The sequence below is a fragment of the Callospermophilus lateralis genome, chromosome 5 (genome assembly GCF_048772815.1).
Source record: "Callospermophilus lateralis isolate mCalLat2 chromosome 5, mCalLat2.hap1, whole genome shotgun sequence".
NCBI classification, from domain to species: Eukaryota; Metazoa; Chordata; class Mammalia; order Rodentia; family Sciuridae; genus Callospermophilus; species Callospermophilus lateralis.
In genome coordinates this window covers 89,970,361-89,985,410 of record NC_135309.1, presented here as the reverse complement: position 1 = coordinate 89,985,410, position 15,050 = coordinate 89,970,361, and the positions used below count along the sequence as shown (strand labels likewise).

The 15,050-nt window shown below is 35.4% G+C and overlaps 1 protein-coding gene across 6 annotated transcripts; it reads left to right on the top strand.

Moving 5' to 3' along the window:
- Window positions 1–675: 675 nt before the first annotated feature.
- On the top strand, window positions 676–12,920 carry Rfesd (Rieske Fe-S domain containing). 6 transcript variants are annotated; one of them, XM_076857004.1, is made up of 6 exons: window positions 5,436–5,509; window positions 5,654–5,967; window positions 8,184–8,228; window positions 10,629–10,804; window positions 10,906–10,940; window positions 12,635–12,920. In XM_076857004.1, the coding sequence occupies exons 4-6, from the start codon at window positions 10,630–10,632 to the stop codon at window positions 12,896–12,898; spliced, it is 474 nt and encodes a 157-aa protein (XP_076713119.1). In that variant the 5' UTR covers window positions 5,436–5,509; window positions 5,654–5,967; window positions 8,184–8,228; window position 10,629; the 3' UTR covers window positions 12,899–12,920. The 6 variants fall into 6 exon arrangements, with proteins under 6 accessions (XP_076713117.1, XP_076713118.1, XP_076713120.1 ...); XM_076857003.2 differs by lacking the exons at window positions 5,436–5,509; window positions 5,654–5,967; window positions 8,184–8,228 and adding exons at window positions 866–1,481; window positions 2,106–2,250; XM_076857006.1 differs by lacking the exons at window positions 5,436–5,509; window positions 5,654–5,967 and adding an exon at window positions 9,945–10,035 and having other exon boundaries at window positions 7,672–8,228; window positions 10,695–10,804.
- Window positions 12,921–15,050: the final 2,130 nt, after the last annotated feature.

Below are 15,050 nucleotides of genomic sequence, written 5' to 3'. Positions count from 1 at the left end.
CTGCACGAAGATAATCCAGGAAACTTAAAATAAAAATCTACCGGGGTCATCTAGCTTCCAGTCCTGAATACAAATATGAGGATTATTTGTTTATTTTCTTTTCATTTCAATTCAGGTAAGTATAAAGAGAAAAAAAATGCAAAGTTCAAAATAGGAAAACTACACCCTCCATCTCTCCCGCAAATAGCCATTACATTTATTTTGCCTTTTAAAGAAAAGTTTGTGTACACACTAGCATATTTGAATCTCAATAAATAATTTTACACTAAGGCATGCACTCTACACATAATATTCTGTGTTGTGCCTTTTAACAGTCAATATATACGAGAATAATTACTTTAAGGACTTTAAGGACTTACTGTGCTTTATTTAACCCTTTCCTTGGGTTGATTATCACTTAGCTATACTTATTCTCTCGTTGCAATAAACATCCTTATACAAGGATTATATGCATCGTGAAGAACTTCTATAAATATTGTATAGGTAAATTCCTAAGACAGCGATTGCTGGGTGCATTTAAAATTTGGATAAATATAGTGAGTTAATAAGCACCAAATAAGTAAACCGATCACATTTGTCAAACACATGATTAAGGCTGCCAGTTAGTTCTGAGGTGCTGCCAGAGTTTTGCCGTGCGGATGTCAGGCGGGGTCGTCACACCCGGGGCGGGCACTCTTAGGTCACGTGGACGACTACGCCTTCCCGGCGGAGGCGCGACGCGAGGGCTAGAGCTCTGGCTCGCGCAGTCGCAACCCGAGGAGGACACAGCGGGTGGGTCTCGCCGAGGCGGAGCGAGGACGTAACGGTGAGTTCTCTTCTCGCCATGCGCGGCTGGGCGGCCGGGCGCGGGGCGGGGCTCGCGGGGCCAGCTGCTTCCGGCCCGCGGCGGCCCGGACTTCCGGCGGCGGCGGCGGCTGGCGGTTGTGCTGTGCCTTGCCTTCTGCTCTTTATTGCTCCGAACGCTTAAGCCAGGGGTTCAGCATTGGTTAACCGTTAACCGCCAGGTCAGGCTTTTGCGCTGGCACCAGAGGCCCGCTGACATTGTTCACCTTGGGAATTGGGCCTCACCCCTGACCTGCGGCCCTAGTGGTTTCAAACATTTTTCTGGGCATTTGTGCGCTCTAAAATAATAACTGCTTTAGGGTTTCTGCAGCCCTGTTCGTCCCAGATATTTGTCTCCTGGAGTCTGCCTATGGCATTGCATCTGAACCACCAGACTATCCAAGGCGCTGCTCGTACTTCTTTCTTTCTTTCTTTCTAATATTTATTTTTTAGAAGTAGTTGGACACAATACTTTTATTTTTATGTTGTGCTGAGGATCGAACCTAGGGCCTCACAGGTGCTGGACGAGCGCTCTACTGCTGAGCCACAACCCCAGCCCTGCTGCTTGATCTTAATAACTGCAGATCATCTTTACTGAAACGTTAAATACAGTTTGAAGTCACTCAAGACAAACTGGCAGAGCTGTAAAGAACTTAGAGGTAGGAACCAACTTAGTTTAAGCATTTCCTGAGGTTAGGCCCTGTTCTAATCATTTCAAGTGAATTCAAGCACTTAACCCTCACCATGCTCTATGTGGCAGCCCCTTTCTTAAGCAGCACAGCAGAATGAAGCAGTTCGCCCCAAATCACGCAAAGCCTGGATTTAAGTCGAGCTCAGCTGTGATCGTGGAGCTCTGATGCCAGCTGATGGTGGCCAGTTCCAGAACAGAATAGCTACAGGACTTTATTTGGCTTGTATTCCATTTTAAACATTTGTGGCTACAGCTCTTACACATGAGCGTTTCTAAAAAAGAAAAAAAAAATCAGAACCATCTTTTTTTCCTGATACATGTATATACCACCAATATAAAGATAACCATTATATACATAATTGATGTAAATCTTTGCATTGCTAAAAGGATGGTTTACTTAAAGGCTGCATGCGTTATAAGAAATGTAGGTTTACCTAATTAGTACTTACTCATATCTTCGGTCATTAATCATCAATTTAGTGAGAGTCAGTAAGCCTACTATATGAAAAGAGGCCAAGCAGTAGGCACTCACTGGAGGATAGCTGGGTTTTTTTTTTTTTTTTTTAATCTATTGTTATTCTGTCATCCAAAGAGATACAAAACTACTGTCCAAGGCATTTCTCTTGCCTGAACCTAAAAGCAAGGGTGTCACCTGGTGATAAGCATTTTGATAATGTGTGGGCCAAGTCCCCAGACTTAGTAAAAGCACCTTTGTCCTTGCTCAAGAGGACTATCAAGTAAGTATCTTTAATTTCATGTCTCTTTTGTCTCCAGTGTCTTATGGAAACTTAATGGAGTTAAAGTATTTTTCTTTAAATTTATCTTTTTTTTTTTTTTTTTTTTTTGGTGGTGGGGATTGAACCAGGGCCTTGTGCATGTGAGGCAAGCACTCTACCAAATGAGCTATATCCCCAGGCCCTTTTTTCTTTAAATTTAATCTGAATGTATTATCTATTTTGTAATAGAACCTAATAGTGACTGAGGATCCATTTAACTAATTTGTAACTTTATATGGAGTTAGCACCTTTAGAAGCTTAATTTTAGGGACAGACCAAAAAATGTTTTTTGAAGACAGTTGTGGAATAGAAGAGTTAAATTTTTCAGAAGGAAAATTTCACCTATCCCACAAACTGTCTAAATTGACTAATTTTCTCTATGTGTAAGCACATTCTATGTGTAAGTGCATTCATTTAAGAATCTGCTGTCTTTTTATTCATTGCACAACATGGTGACTATAGTTAATAAAATACTGTATTGAAAAAAATCTAGGAATGGATGTAAAGTGTTTGCACCACAAAGTGATTATTATGTGAGGTAATGCATTTATTAACTATATGTAGTCATTCCACAGAAAATATATACTTCAGAATATTGTATTGTACACAGTAAATAAATACAATTTTGTCTGTCAATGTAAAACTAAAAAATAAGTTTTAAAAAGATCTTAAACTAAAATAGAGACAGTGTGTAGGAGTACATGAATAATTCATCAAAGTAACCGGAATTAAAGTGAACACATGGACTCACTATTGTTTGAATGGACCATGATATTCACAGTATTCAATTAAGAATAATATGAGTATTAGTTATAAATAGTCATCAGATATCATAAATAAAAACTACCACTTATGATACATAAAGGAAACTATTATTTGAAGGATGAGATAATACTTTCCTAAGCATAATGCAAGGCTGTAATGGTAATTCTCTGAAACCTTTATCATTTAGCCCCAGCCTTCTCTGTTCATTTCTTATCAGTCCGTTTAAAGTTCACCACAGTTTTTATTGGTTGGAGGCAAACCTTGCAAAGAATGAAGAAACTGAAATTTAGGGAAGGACTTTATTTGGACAAGCTTAATTAACTTTTGGTGTTAGTTTACATCCCTTGTATTTTGGTATTATTAAATACTAGTATTTCTATACTTGTTTTTCCCCCACCATGGGGGGAGGGTGGGCGGGACACTTCATCTACTCTTCCTCTAGTGATAAGTTTTGACACAAGCTATACAAAATTTAAATAGTTCATTCATGATCTATGTGTAAGCACATTCTATGAGGGTATAAAGTACAACTTTTTCTTCTTTTTGCTTGGGTTTTAGGTCATTTGCAACATAGACGTAAAGTAGGATACAATTTAAATATTGAAAAGTAATTTTTTTAACATTTTCTCTTTGATTTTTTTTCTTTTTGTAGTTGTAGATTGTCAGCATGCCTTTATTTTATTTTATTTTATGTGGTGCTAAGGATTGAACCTAGTGCCTCACATGTGCCAGGCAAGTGCTCTGTCACTGAGCTATAGCCCCAGCCCCCAAAAGTAATTTCAAATATAAGAACTAACTAGATATTTTGAAACATTTAAGAAATTTTGTTTGTCATCTCCCTTGCTTTTCTTTACAAATTTGCCCTATAAGCATTTATTTATGAATTATATAGTTTGGTTTTGCTTGCTTTTGCACTTGATAAAAATGGAAGTCTACCTAGAAATATTTAAGAATTTTTTTCATGTGCAATTGTTTTTGAAAATAATCTAAATTGATGTAGCAATACATTTTTACTGCTTTATAGCATTCTATTGAGTAAACATAAAAATTACTCCTTCTACTCCTGATGGGTTTTGAGTTCCTTGTCTCTGTTACAGTTGTTCTTGTGCCTGGTGTGCCTGTGCACATTTCTCTGGCATATACTTATAGTGGGGTTATTGGGTTAGGTATATGTTCAGCTTTACTGGGTAGTATCAAACTGAGCATTAATTTTTGTCATCACTAGTGGTTGCTCAATATTTTTGCTTATACTTGGTGTAATTTTTACCATTCTGGAGGATAGAAAATAATGTCCCATTTGTGTCTTTGCTTTGCATTTCCTTTGCAATTTCCTCCTGAGTTTGAGCATCTTTACAGGTGATTAGTGGTCATTCAGATTTCCTCATCTGTGAAATGTTTATGCTTTTGCCCATTTTTCTGTGGTTGTTTGGCATTTTCTTACTGGTCTATAAGAGTTTTTTATATATTCTAGATCTTTTTTTTTTTTTTTTTTTGGTACTGGGGACACTCAAGGACACTCAATCCCTAAGCCACAGCCCCCATTCCTTTTTTGTATTAAGAGACAGGGTCTCACTGAATTACATGCGCCACTGTGCCCGGTTTATATTCTGCATCTTAATCCTTTGTTGGTTGTATGTGTTGCAAATTCATATTGCTTTGCCTTTTTTCTCCTAAACCTTTTTTCCTCATTCATTTCATTTGTCTCTTTTTTCATTTTTCTTATCATAGCTGCCCCTCTGTGTGTTCTGTAACAAAATATAATAAAGGCTGCACGCCCAACTCTGAAGGTAAATACTACCACCTAGCAATTTGTATATTTTGGGTACCTGCCAAAATCAAGTAAAACCAGGTGACTGTTTAGAAAGATAATATTCTAGCCTCCTGATGGTCATAAGTAATACAGAAAATCATGCTTGTGGTACTGATCATCTTTTCTAAAGAACAATATTTTTTTATTGTGAGATAAATTTTTAGAATAATGTTTGTATTATTTTTCTATTCTTTTTTCAATAATTAGATTAATTATAGGTTTGTTTTATTTTTGCCATGTTGGGATTGATCCCAGGGTCTTATTCATGCTAAGCATATCCTCAACCAATGAGCTATATACCTCCAGACCAACTAGGTTACTTAGAGCAAGGATTAACAGGGCAAACTCCAGAATACATATTTGATACTCCTGTAATTTCCTAAACTTAATTTGTGTAATACTTTCCTTTATACATTGAATTAAACTCATGCCTCTTCCTCTCCATGCTGATATGCTTGCACTTTTCTCTCCTCTTCTCCCTTTCCTCCTCCCCCTTCGGGTCACCTCTCTTCCCTCTCTTCTCCTCCCTTCCCCAAATGCCCTCCCTCCCCTGCTCCTCTCTCCACCTCAGTTTGGAGCCCAGTTAATGATGACATCGGATATCTGTCTTCCACATGGCTCAGAACTACCCCTCTCAAAACAATGGTCTATGCCCTTTTTCTAAATCTTACTCCTAACACACTTACATAGAGACTTTACTTGTAATAATTTCTGTTTTATAAACTTGCTTTTAAAGTGACTTATGCTCATTTCCTTCTAACATTGTAATGTTTTTAATCCATTGTATAGGTTTAAATAAACAGAGAAGCCATCATGAAAATCCTCTGCAAAAAGCCTGCAGCCCCTTGACACTTCCATAAACTTCTTGTTGGGAAAGGATTGGATCTATAGTTCAGAACCATTCTAAGCTAAGTCCAAGTGCCCCCTTTAAAAGAGTTGGATATATGTGTTTATAGGTCAGATGTTAACCTTGGACTTAAATAAAATTTAAATGGCCTGTTGATCAAGGAAAAAAGTACATTGTGCCAACTTCTATGAGTTATGACAAATTACTGTATTTGAAGAGACTATTGATTATAAAGGACGAGCTTCTTAAAATTACGGTATTTATTTAAAGTTGATTTGAGGTCCATAATTTTGATAAATACATTAAATTATAGACAAGTATATTATGTTTTTTAAAAAGTTCTTTAGACATTGATGGACCTTTATTGTATTCATATATTTATATGTGGTGCTGAGAATTGTGCCTCACACAAGCTTGGCAAGTACTCTACCACTGAGCCACAACCCCAGCTGCAAGTATATTATGTTTACTATGAGCATTTCATAGCAAATGTCTTAGTATTTAACAGCACCTGAGTCTCTACAGATAACAAGGGACATCATATTATTTACTTCCTTTCCTTTTCATATGTAATTTCTTATCTTGTAGTAGGCAGAGTTGGATTCCTCTCAGGTTGTCTAGGCCTTTCTGTAGTTTCCCATTCTGGTTAAATGAATCCATTAAATGATTAAATTTTTGTAGCTGGGGCTGTGGCTCAGTGGTAGAGCGCTCACCTAGCATGTGTGAGGCACTGGGTTCATCCCCCCCACCACATAAAAATAAATAAAATAAAGGTATAAATAATCATATCAATCTTTAAAAAATGATTAAATTGTTAAAATGGATCTGAAAATGAAAGTATTAAATAAAAACCTAGACTTGTCACAACCTTTAGAATTGTAGTTACATTTTATTTGAGAAGGCTTATATCTATCATGAACATCTAGTGAGGTTTTGTAAGATGACCAAAGAGTTATTTGGGGATTGGAAATGTACACATATACCATTTTTTAAAAAAAAATATTTAGTTTTTAGTTGTAGTTGGACACAATATATTTTATTTATTTTTATGTGGTGCTGAGGATCAAACCCAGGGCCTTGTACATGCTAGGCAAGTGTTCTACCGCTGAGTCATATTCCCCAGCCCACATATACCATTTTTAAGGCTGAATATGTCTCTAACTTTGAATTTTGAAAAATGGCTGCTAAATGTTATACAGGGTATAAAAAGGTATAAAAAATCATATCAATCTTTAAAAAATGATTAAATTGTTAAAATGGAACTGAAACTGAATCATCATTTTGATTCAAGGATTGGATCAAACCAGAATCCTGAGTCTGTCCCTATGAATACTATTGAGAGATTTCTTGAACTTGGTTATTTTTTTCCCCTGACCTTTTAATTTCTATATTTGGCCAAAAGGACATTATAGAGTGAAATAGAAGATAAACTTTAGAAATATTGGGAAAAGGAGTTATAGTGTTTCTATTCTAAATGTAAGCCCTTACTTGAATATTAACCAGTATATAATTTCTAGGAGAGTAGTGGTATAGGGATTAAGTGAATTTACAAAGAAAAAAGGGTAGACCCAGCTCTTAATGAAAACCAAAGTTTTGGGAGTAAATTTCCTAGGAAACCCATGTTTTCTTCATATATATCATTTATTGTTTAACACACAGAGGTAGCCAGCATTAGAGAAGATTTTTACCTCCTTAACTGCCTCTCCATGACCCCTGCATGTTATCACCTACTTGCAATTTGAAGAGAATGCAGAAAAGATAAGAAAGCAGTGAAGGAATTTAATTTGATTAGCAATAAATTATACACACTTAGTGGTCTGCCTCTATTTAGCTTCTTATCCACTTAACCTCTAAATGTTCAAATGTTAAAGTGCTTTAGGAATTTTCTTAGACCTTCTTCTCCCCTATCTGTGCTCCCTAAGTGGTTGCATTGAACTCTGTAACTAGAAAACTACTAAGATTCTCTTTCTTTAGTCATCCTCAATTTTAGTCTCCTATGTTTGACTGCTGCCTAGATATCTCCACTCAGATGTCTCGTAGGCACCTCAAATTCAGTATGTACAAAAAACAGCAAGTGCTTGATTTTCCTTTGCTGTAAAATTACCATTCTTTCTCAGTCTTTCCCATCACAGTCATAGTCACCAGCACTGCAGTTCACCTCACTGCATAAACCTAAATCTTGGAAACCATCTCTATTTATTTTTCTTTAGCGCCTTCACTCCATCAGCCCAACTTCTTTGTGCCTCAGTTTCCTCACTGTAAAATTAAATAATACCTTTTAAGTAATATGTTGGGGGTTGGTACAGTGCCGGCCTCGCATGCACAAGTTCCTGGGTTCAATCCCCAGCACCACCAAAAAAGTAATATGTTGTGGGATTGAAGAAGTAAATCAGTGAAGTCTTAAAATAGAGTCTGGCATTTAGTGTAATTCATTATGCCATTGTTATTGTTACTTTTTTCTCCCCCACAAAGGAAACACCCTAGTCTAAGCCATCATCTCTCCCATGGTCCACTAAGGTAACTTTCTCATTTCCATGCTTTAGTTCTTTTTTAAAATTATTATTATTGTTTCTTTTTAGTTACACATGACAGTAGAATCCATTTTGATATAATTATACAAGTATGGAATATATCTATTCTAATTAGGATCCCATTCTTGTGAGTGTATACGATGGTGGAATTCACTGTGGTGTATTCATATATGTACATAGGAAAGTTATAATAGATTGATTCCACTCTCTTTCTTATTCCCCCTTCCTTCCTTCCATTCTCCTTTATCTACTGAATTTCTGTCCACCCCCATATCCCCATGCTTTTATTCGTGTTCTGCTATAATTCATTCTCCATAGAACCCAGGGCATTTTTTAAAAAAGATGGATCATGTCTAAAAATAGATCATGCTTTACATCCTTTAGTAGCTCCCCATTGCTCTTAGAATAAAGCCCCCACACAGCACTGCAACCTGGCTTGTGTTTTTATGCCAATCTTGCTCATTATGTTCCAGAATCCTTTCTGTTCTTCAGATTAACCATGCCCTTTCTTTTCTTCAGGTTTTTGTATTTGCCATTCCTTCTGTTTAGAATTTTCTTCTACCAGCTCTTAGCATGTCAACTCATTTGCATTTGGTTTCAACCATTTATTATTTCTATTATATTTCTTGCCTATTCTTAGCAAAATCACCTTCCCATTACTTTCTTATATTACTCAGTTTATTTTATTCTTGGCTTTTATGATGTATAGTTGTTTATGCATTTACTTATTATCAGTCTCACCATCTATCAAAAATATTAATGTAGCTAGTTGTGTGATAATATAAAATTCTTGGAAAACTATAGTGAAAGGAAGAATAAACTACTTTTCTTCAGCTCCCAGATGCACACACACAAATACACAAAAAAATCATGCATGTGCAGGCATGTATAATAGGTGATAGCAAGAACCCATAAAGTTTATTTGAAAGTCATTACGGTTCAGAATAAAATTCATGAATTTTACTGTTTAGTAAGACTTTTAAACAGTAAAATTCATGAGTTAGATAATTTTGTTTAATAAAACAATTCCAACTAGTTTGGTCACTGATACTACTAAGTTCTATTAGTGACCATCTTGGGGCACTTTCTACTTATCTTGGAGGACAGAAACTTTTATGTCTTATTTCCTGAAGTGCCAATCACATAGTGGATGTTCAGAAAATATTTGTCATGACTGATAAATATCTAACATTCTACTATTTATCATGAATGACTATCTCTAACAAGGAAGGAGAACTATATAAGAGAAGTTGAAGAACTTCTGTTGCAAGTTTTTTGTTTTAAAAATCTGCTGTGATAAATATTATTATTGATAGTCACTCCTTGAGAATTTTACCTGCTTTGTGTTTTCAAACTTACATTCCTCCTAAATAGATTGAAAAATTTGTCTGTCAGTGTTCCAAAGATAAAAGTAGGTTGTGATTAGATGCTATATGAAACTTTAATTTCTTTCATCTGTCATAAACTTTTAATTTCTGTCCCATAATAAAGGAATTGAAGTAGGTCTGTTCCAAGAAAACTGTCCAGGTTCTGCAGGGTCTTATATCATAATGTGATAGGCAGCCCCTTTTCTGTTGCCCGAATTGTGGAGTGAGCTGTTCTATGCCAGATGTATTCAGGTGCCTAACCACTGACGCTGATGTATCTTGATTGTTTCCTTCTAACATGGAATTAATAATCTCTGAATATATTATTCTCAAAGTATATAAAAGGGTTTTTGGATCACTTTCAAATAAATAGACTGAATATCTCTGCTGAGAAAAAAAATACATGATACCTGCAAATTCCCTTCTGTAAGTTAATTGAGGAGAATCTCTTTGAATGCCCAAAATAAGGCCAAAGTAGTAATGACAATTTTTATATAAGGTAAGAAAATGAAAGAATTCCATTCATACCTCTCTGCTCATTTTAGAGTAGTTTTCTGGTTGTGCCTGTAAGAGATGGCTATGTGCTGTAGACAAAAATAAGTGAGCCTTCATAGTCAAAGGGCTCAAGATTCTTCAGACTACCTTTAGCAGAAGGCTGGAAACAATGCAGATTGTAACCAGATGTTGTTTAGAATTGAAATTAATAGGGAGTGAAGAAGTCGTAAACCTTTAATCCATGCCTTAGTAGTTTTGAAATTTCCATCTTAAGCATTAAAATTAATCTAATACAAGTCTAGCCTTAGAATGAGGGAGCCCTCTCTAAGTTTGGCAGACATAAGGAGTCTCTAACTCAAGTAATGACTAACTATAATCAAGAATTTTTTAAAGTGTTTTCTTTCATATAGTTACAGGAAAATGTACCCATTAGTCAAGAAATCTAGACTCTTATTATGTCTCTGTGAGTTGTAGTCAATTAGACCATTTGCAATTTTCTTTCTTTCCTCCTCCACCCCAACTAGCATGGATCCTGATGGGTCTGTACAAGATCCTGAAGATAAGGAATATTCTTCTGTCTGTGTTGGCAGAGAAGATGACATTAAAAAATCTGAAAGAAAGACAGCTGTTGTCCATGACAGAGAAGTGGTCATTTTCTACCATAGAGGAGAATATCATGCTATGGATATTCGCTGTTATCGTAAGATTTTATTTTTATTTTTTCTATACAAATTGTGTTTATAATAACTATCAAATTTCAGGGTTTTAAATGACTACATGTAATATTCAATTACTTTTCAGATTCAGGAGGACCTTTACATTTGGGAGAAATAGAGGTATGTAGAATTTATTCTCAACAAACTCAGATGTTTCCTATTTACATTCTCCCATTTCATTCTTTATTCAAAAATAATGTATATTTGGATTTAATTATATCTCAGGGCCTTTAATGTAATTGCAGATATTTTTGGTATTCACAACCCTACAATGTAAGGAAAACCATTTTGCAGATAATATAGGAACTATGCATGTCTTTGACCTAACAATTATACTCTGAGATATCTATCCTATGGATATAATTGCACACTGTTTGTCTCTTTATTGGAAAAGTTCATTTTAGCATTGTTTATTATAACAAAACATCGAGGTCAACCTAAACATTTTAACAATAGAAAGCTGATTAAATAAATTGTAGTACAGTCATGCTGTGGAATACCGTATGACCATTAAATTAATGAGGCAGAACTATATGTGATGGTATTGAGGAATGTTAACAGTGTATTTGTGAGTGATAAAACAAGTCCTAGAATAGTACTTCTAATGATATTTCATTTTTATATTAAAAAGAATATACACTTTTTACTTTATATTTTGTATGTTTTTATAATGAGCATATATTTTATAAAATAAATTTCTTGAAAATTTTAAAGAAATTACATTTTGAAGTCTTAACTAAAGAATAATGGAGGAATTGCCTTTGCCTCCTTGTATTCCAAACTAATCACCTTATTTCTTCTATCTCTGTCTCTCTACTTCTCTATCTATAACTGGCACAAAATACAAACCTGAACTTAGCATTTCACTGTCTCTACACTTGATGTCTACCTGGTAGCTGGCGATGTAGCCCAACGGTAGAGAGAGAGCTTGCCTACCATGCTTGAGGTCCTCAGTTCAATCCTCAGTACCATGAGGAAAAAATACAAACAAAACAGAATTTAACTTGATATCCACCTGGCTTATACCTGTCCTCATGTTAAAGGACATATATATGTTTAAATTATGAAAATGTGTTTGCTGATGGTGCTATGAGGGGGGAAAAATCAGTATTTCTAAATTTTGTGTAGAGGAAAAATGTAAGTACCTATTTATCATAATGTCAGAATTTCCCCCAGTTCAGTTCATAATGAGAGCTTTTAGACCTTGCTATCCAAAGTGTGATCCACAGCCCAGAAGTCTTGGAGAATATTGGCATGGAGAATATTGCACCAATGCTGTAAGCTTTCTGAACTTAAACAGCACTGCATTTAAACAAGACCCAGATGATTCCCATTCTCCTTCAAGTTTGAGAAGAACCTCACTAAGACACAGTTACAAAGTTGGAATCACAAATTGCTTTTCAATTAACATTTGCACTCCTGCTTTTAATAACTCCTCCTGAATTCATATCTGGAACTTACAGTTCTTCCAGCAGCTACTGAAAGTTCCTTCAGAAGTGCTGGAAGCCTTTCCCCCACTTCTGTAGAGATGACATTGACAGATAACAATGCTGCAGTCTTGTTATAATTTGCCTGAGCAAGTCATCTTCTGATAGAGCTCTAACACACTGGGTTTCTAATCAACTGCAAAAAGGACTTAATGACTGTTCTCCAGTTAGGTTATGCTTTATGCTGAATAATTTGTAAATGGAGGGGGAAATACAAGCTGACCTGTTCTTTAACTTAGCTTTTCTGCATATATTCTATACTAAGTCCAAGGTTATCTTGAACATTTGAAATGTCCAGACTATTAAATCAGTTATTTCTTTCCCCAGGATTTTGATGGACGACCATGTATAGTTTGCCCCTGGCATAAATACAAAATTACTTTGGCAACAGGAGAAGGATTATACCAGTCTAAAAACCCTAAAGATCCATCAGCAAAACCCAAGTGGTGCTCCAAAGGAATAAAGCAAAGGATTCATAGAGTGACAGTGGATAATGGGAATATTTATGTGACTCTTTCTAAGGAACCCTTTAAGTGTGACTCTGATTTTTATGCCACTGGAGACTTCAAAGTAATTCGGAGTTCTTCCTGATAAAAATATATGACAATGAAAAGTGTTGTGTATGTGTGGAAATATTTTTACAATAACTTTGCTTCCATACCAAAGATGATTTTTTTCAACACAGGTACAATTATTATCTTTAAAGATCACATATCTATGAGAGTTTAAAAGTTCATGTATTTTGTATGATTTAAGGATTACCAACAGAATACATCCAAAAAAATTTTTTTTTGTATTGTGGATTGAACCTAGGGACACTGAGTCACATTTCCAGCCCTTTTTTATTTTTTGAGACAAAGTCTCCCTTAGTTGTTTAGGGCCTCACTAAGTTGCTAAGGCTTGCTTTGACCTTGTGATCCTGCCTCAACCTCCCTAGCCACTGGGATTACAGGCATTCACCACTGTGCTCAGACTAAATAAAAGTTTTTTGTTTTGTTTTTTATTTTAGAAAACTTTGCATGTGTGCACAACAGGTGGTTCACCCTGATTTAACTACATTATTTATGGCCAGTGCTATTCTATTAAGAATAACGCTCTGGATGCCAATCATGCCAATTATGCTTCAAGATGGAATAACAGAGCATAAGTATTAAAAATAACACTCTGGATGCCAATTATGCAAAACTCAGCAACACACATTAGAATGTAATAGGTATCTTATGAATTCAGTACTGATAAGAATGTAACCTAGTCTCAATGCATGGTAGTCTTCATGATTTAAGATCAAATTAAGAGTTCGAATATAATGCTTAACATTCTAAGGGGCCTACTTGGCCTCTAGGTTATTTGTAAAAATAGTGAATGTGGTATGTAAAAAAGACTTCTTACTATATGTAGTAATATATGTATATATGTATGTATGTGTATATATTATATAGCCCTTTGCTATATATTATTATGTTTTCTGTTGGAATATGGGTACCACGAAGTAATACATTTGTTATTGACTTCTCAGGTTATTAACAAGAGAGTTTGGGGCTTTTATAAATATTTATATTGTTTATATAATATATATTGTATAATATATTGTTTATAACAGCAGCTACTCACCAGGTATAGAAAATGTGCCATCTCTGAGGTGGGTTCATCCGAGCCTATTATATCAGGTGCAAATCCTTGAATGACCACTAAGGTCTTATCACAAGTTCACAATTTAAAATGTACAGAAGAGCCAGGCATGGTGGCACATGCTTGTAATCCCAGCTGCTTAGAAGATTGAGCCAGGAGGATGGCAAGTCCGAGGCTAGCCTGGACAATCTAGTGAGACCCTGTCTCAAAATATAAAAGATGGGGGAACTGAAGATATAGCTCAGTGGTAGAGTGCCCATGGATTCAGTCCCCATTTGGGTAAGGGAAGAGTGCACAGAAGAAACCAAAATGTCTCCTGCAAGCAAACACTATCACCTTTGTTTGCAGGGCCAGTTTCAGAAGCATTTGTTCTTAGGAGTCAATGGCAATAATGGTTTCTGGTTCTAAATTTATGTCAGAAAAAAAGGTAACATTGCCTGGTACAGTATGGCTGGCACCCATAGTCCCAGCTACTTGGGAGGCTGAGACAAAAGGATTCCTGGACCCAGGAGTCTGTGGCCAGCCTAGGCAACATTGTGAGACCTAATCTCTTAAAAAAAGAAAAACAAAAAAAAGGTGTGTGGGGGGTCTTCATATACAGAAATCTTATCAGATTTGTAAATAATATTTTATGGCATTTGTGAATTGGAAGTCCTTCATAACTTTACAAGTAAGTTTGTTAAAAAATTGGTAGGTAGACTCAAACTGTGAAGCTTTCAGATAGAAAATAAATATCCTTTTATTATCCCTGAAAAGGGAATTTTTTCCTCTCAGACACCAAAAACAAAATCTTTAATAAAAGTATTATAAATATGCTGATATTGTAAACCTTGGTATAAAGTCTAACCCACCAAAAGGAGAATTTTTTTTGTTCATTAAAAATACTGATAATCATAAGTTTATTATACATCAAGATTCATTTTATTTTCTCTACCATATAAATACTAGAGAATGACAGTTGCATAGTAGTATCCCCCATCCTCATCCTGGAGCTTTTTTTTTTTTTTTTTTTTTTTTTTAAGAGCAGAGCATTTGGTATATGTAAACTAGCTTCCTAGTTTTGTCAGATGAAATGTGCCATTTCATAGATAATTCAAGGTCTCTGCAGTGATGT